This window comes from Nicotiana attenuata, unplaced genomic scaffold (assembly GCF_001879085.1).
Source record: "Nicotiana attenuata strain UT unplaced genomic scaffold, NIATTr2, whole genome shotgun sequence".
In the NCBI taxonomy this organism is placed as follows: Eukaryota; Viridiplantae; Streptophyta; class Magnoliopsida; order Solanales; family Solanaceae; genus Nicotiana; species Nicotiana attenuata.
In genome coordinates this window covers 143,652-148,240 of record NW_017670273.1, presented here as the reverse complement: position 1 = coordinate 148,240, position 4,589 = coordinate 143,652, and the positions used below count along the sequence as shown (strand labels likewise).

Genomic DNA, 4,589 nt, shown 5'->3' with positions numbered 1-4,589 from the left:
TATTTTATGTGAAAACACCTGGCTCAAAAGGTCAAAAAACTACGACCTACTTCCTAGTAGGATTTTTCCAAACTCTCCACTAAATCACTGAGCCAAAAACTACATTTACAAAAACACTTTTGTAACTAGGACTAACTCTAATCCCTTGTAGCAAACAACCTTTAACTGTTGCGACAACTACAAGTTAACTCTAACTTGAATACTCTGAGTACCTATTACAATTGCCTCTAGATAAATATGAAAGGTACAATATGAAAACACCTGCTATAATTGAACTAGAATAAAAGACAAACACTTGGAACTGGTTCTTCTATCTGGTTCATGTAGCATCAGGTTTGCAAACTTGAATCACACACGAATTGCTTACAAAAATGCCTTACTATTTTGCTCGCAATTCCTGTTTAACTTCTGCGTTTGTGCATTACCTGTAAAGTGAGAACATCCTGCAATTTATAGAGTTAGTAGATGAAGAAATATCTAGAGTTCTAATGCTACTCTTCCTTGGTGGAAGAGTTCTAGTTGATCTCAACTTCTAACTCCTTCCCTATCTTGGATAGTATTCTCTTTGAGTAAGGAGTCCTTCTCCTTATCAATTATGCAACCTTTTCGATCAGGAGATATCAAAAATACCAAGTTAAGCTTATCTCCTTCACGTGCATCCCACATGCTCGAATCTGCCCGTTTCTATGCACACAAGGGATGGTCCTGGTTCATGCCTGAGCTTCCTTTGTCAATCTTCAAAACTAACCTTCACTTGGGCCAACACAAATATATCATGATATTTTAATATCATATGTTTCAAATTTTATATTTTTCCTCTTAACTGCCATTCCAATATATGAAATGAATTGGAGGGAGTAACATAAATTTATATGTGTAAAATGAAGAAAGCTGAATAGGATAAATTATTTATGTTTTACTATGACTTAGTAGCATATCCGTAGTTCAAAACTCAATGGATTATCTCTGTCAAAATGTAATATGACTAGCATCACTCTTATATTTTATTACTTGGGATGTTGTATGGGTACGATTCTGCATTATATCCGCGGCAATAAAATTAACTTTATCATGGAATAAAAAGAAACGGGCTTGTAGAAATATTTAAAATGCAACTTTATGTATGATTTCTATCGAGCCAAGTACATAAGTAGTTGAATGAAAAATATATCATGGTATGATCAGTTTATTGAGCTAGGCTACCACTGAAAAGATAAAGTGCTTTTAATCATGCTCTAATAGTATATATGCAGGAAACAAATAAATGTGGATAGAAGCTGACACAATTAATTAGTTTCAATTGTGAATGGGCGATTTACGGTGTGGTGGATCGTAATCCATCTCTATAATGTCTCCATATAAATTCTTATTTCCAGTCTGGGAAGCCACTGCCATATCATTGGTTGCTGACCATCTTTCACCCTACAAAAAGCATTACAGTTTAGCAAGAAGTCATATCAACTCAATAGTTTTCAAATTTTAATATCATCTAAAGCCAACATGATATACACTTGAAGTGAATTTCCCTTTTAAACTTTTTTTTAGGTGGGTATGCATCCATTACTGCAACCAGGTAAACGTTTAAAAATATCGTTTATTTTAAAACGAGAAAAAAACTAAAAGCCGGAAGCTGTTAAATATAATTGTAATTCAAAATCAGTAAAAGCTGAACATAAANATAATTCCTCCCAGGATAGAACGAAAAACTATTTTGTAGCGGTACTTTAAATTAGAAAACTTTGATGAATTCAAATGAGAGAATAAATCACACAATGCAGACTCTATTTGATTTTATTAATATACAAACACTTCTGTAATTTTTCGTTATATAAAATGATAAACAATGCCTCTGTATTTATAGGTGTGTAATTCAAAAAGTGTCTTTTCTATTTCGCATTCGCTCCTTTTTAAAAGAATCCAACAGGAGCAACTGAGTAAACTAGGAAGTAAACTTTTGGAAGCATTGGAAAACCAAAGAGAGGATCAAAAGTTTAGTAAATACATGATGCCCTTATTTAAGATCGTATAAACAAGGGATTAAGTTGTATACACCAACGGTGTAAAATCTTCTTATATTATTAGTGTATATTATAAATATCTCTTATAGTACATAAGTTACCAAATTTTTCAGATTATCTTTTTTTTTTGGGGTAAAATAAATAAAGATGTTAAATTTATGTAAGTAGATTTTTCATATTATCAATCAAGACTAATCATAATAACTTACGTATAAATGTATTTTAAGTGAATGATTTTGCAAATATTTTTTTACACTATCCGTTCATATAAGTTAAAATCTATAAACAATATACGGAGCTTGCCACATCATTGCATCACAGAAACGACGTAGGCGATTCTTTTGCTAAGTACGATCAAGGATTCCATGCACCACACATCTTGTGGAACTGTGAGGATCTTAGCAGTGACAGAAGGGACTGAACAAACTTGACCAAATGTCATGTCCATCTTGATGGAGTATTTTAGACTAAAAATGATCGACATCTATGCACGAGGACACAGGAATCCTTTTTGTTTAAAGAAACCTTACAATATAGTATTGCTTCCTCTGTTACAATTCCGAGATAACTAATCTCGAGATTAGTTATGCCGCAATTTTGTCCCAACCAAATATGGATAAACTCATCTCAAATTTAATCCCGAGATTAATTATCCATTATTCCTTGTACCAAACGAGCCCTTAGGACTCGTTTGGTACGAGAAAGAAGAGATAATTAATCTCGGGATTAAATTTAAGATGACTTTATCCCATAATTGGCTGGGATAAAATAGCGGTATAAATAGTCCCGTGATTAGTTATCTCCGGATAATAGTGTTCTTTTATCCCTATGGAATTAAAGATGGGATAACTAATCTCCGGATAATTATCCCTGGGATATCACGTTTCCGACCAAACGACCCCTTAGTATCTAACTTCAACGTGCCCAATATGGCATTTTCAAAGGGAAAAAAAAAACGATGGCTGACTTGTCGTTCCCAGTTGAAACATGAGGTAAAAGACGACTCCATCTGCCGTACAGAAGTTAGGAGTCAAGAATAGTCTGTCAACCTCAATATGGAATAATATACTTATAAACACTTTCTGCAATTATTACCTTAGTTTTTAGTGCCTTGAGCAAACGTGCGTGGGGCAAAGATGATGGAGAAATCATTTCAGTACCTGCATGTCTAATCCCATCAATTACTTGCAAATCATACTAAGGGAACAGTAGAAAGGAAAGCAAGCCGAAATGATTCTACATTTGTACCACTTGCAGTTGTGACAAGGTTTAATCAAAATAAACAGAGAAAAAACAGAAAAGGAATTAATTTCAATTTTGATTGGGGATGTTAAAATGTTATGGCCTCAATAAACAAAATATACGTTCAAAACTTCATAAAACTTTCATGTATTACTGCATTCTCCAGGATAAGGAAACCATTCAAATTTAGAAATATAATAGAAGTAGCATTGATTCGAGAACGAGTAAGCTTTAGCATATGTGTGCAATGAACAACATCTACCTATAATTTTCTTGAAAAACATAAATTTCTCGATGTTTTAACTGCCAAAACAAAAAGATAACCCATTAAACACGATGGAAATGAAGGGAGTAATGTGAAAGAACACCTGAAATTGTGCCTTTATTGTCATTCTTTTCCTTGTGAAAAGCTTCTATTTTTTTGACCTTTTGAAGGTCCGCAATTCCTCTAGGAGCGTTTTCTACACGGGACGAATCAGTGCCCAAATAAATCTCTTGTGCAGCCTGCATGCGTATAAATTTCCAAGTCAATAATAAAAAGACAACCAGGTGCACAAAGTATTCCGTATTCATGCAAGGTTCGAGGAAGGGCCGCAACCCAAGGCGTGTGATATAGACGGCCTACTCAAAGGGAAACATTAGTGGCTGCTTCCACAGCTCAAACCCGTGACCTATAGATCACACATAGACAATTTTACGTTGCTCCAAAGTTCTCCTTCTTTCCATGTTAATAATGTTCCATCAAAAGAAAATTACAACATATATAGTTTCAAATCATGAGCTGAATTATACCTTGTTATTAGCTGGAAGACGTAAATAATGTGGCATGAGCTGTGACTTGCGAGCAATACAAGGATGGTTGGGAAAGTAAAAGATGATGACGAAGAATAAGAAGAAGGAAAGATAAGATGTACATGAAAATAAAAGTGGCATCGTAGTTGATATTATTCTCTTCAAAGGGTGTCGATAATGAGGAGATATGTATAATGTTTTAGCAAAATTTATAATGGAGGAGAATGCACAAGAGTTAGATACTACGAGGTAGTGGCGGATTCAGAATATAAATTTAATGAGTTCAATATTTAAGGTTATTAACATTAAATCCGTATATTTTTTAAGTTATGGGATTTATATTTACTATTTTTTATAATTTTAATAAATTTTATATATAAATTTATATTTTATCTTAATAGTTATGAGTTCAGTTAAAGTTGTAATTATAATACTACACTGCTAAACTGTGCAAAAGAACGTGGAAATTTCAATGTTTGATGAGACGTATGAACAAGTTATAAAAGAGTTAAGGTTGGCCTACCTTTATGTCTCCCC

The 4,589-nt window shown here is 33.5% G+C and overlaps 1 protein-coding gene across 2 annotated transcripts; it reads right to left on the bottom strand.

Annotated features, from left to right (window-relative positions):
• Positions 1-1,095: 1,095 nt before the first annotated feature.
• Positions 1,096-4,246, bottom strand: LOC109237087. Of its 2 annotated transcripts, none has more exons than XM_019403345.1 (4): positions 4,053-4,242; positions 3,629-3,764; positions 3,114-3,178; positions 1,096-1,422 (listed from the first exon to the last, which is right to left on the bottom strand). In XM_019403345.1, the coding sequence occupies exons 1-4, from the start codon at positions 4,191-4,193 to the stop codon at positions 1,297-1,299; spliced, it is 468 nt and encodes a 155-aa protein (XP_019258890.1). In that variant the 5' UTR covers positions 4,194-4,242; the 3' UTR covers positions 1,096-1,296. The 2 variants fall into 2 exon arrangements, with proteins under 2 accessions (XP_019258890.1, XP_019258889.1); XM_019403344.1 differs by lacking the exon at positions 1,096-1,422 and adding an exon at positions 2,508-3,027 and having other exon boundaries at positions 4,053-4,246.
• Between the last annotated feature and the right edge of the window lie 343 nt (positions 4,247-4,589).

Bases quoted from the DNA above. Each gene is read 5' to 3' on its own strand.
- LOC109237087 (XM_019403344.1), bottom strand. From the start codon at position 4,193: ATGCCACTTTTATTTTCATGTACATCTTATCTTTCCTTCTTCTTATTC. The intron at 3,179-3,628 runs GTGTTCTTTCAC...TTAGACATGCAG, and splicing joins CAATAAAGGCACAATTTCAG to GTACTGAAATGATTTCTCCA. The intron at 3,028-3,113 runs GTAATAATTGCA...TCTGTACGGCAG, and splicing joins TCAAGGCACTAAAAACTAAG to ATGGAGTCGTCTTTTACCTC.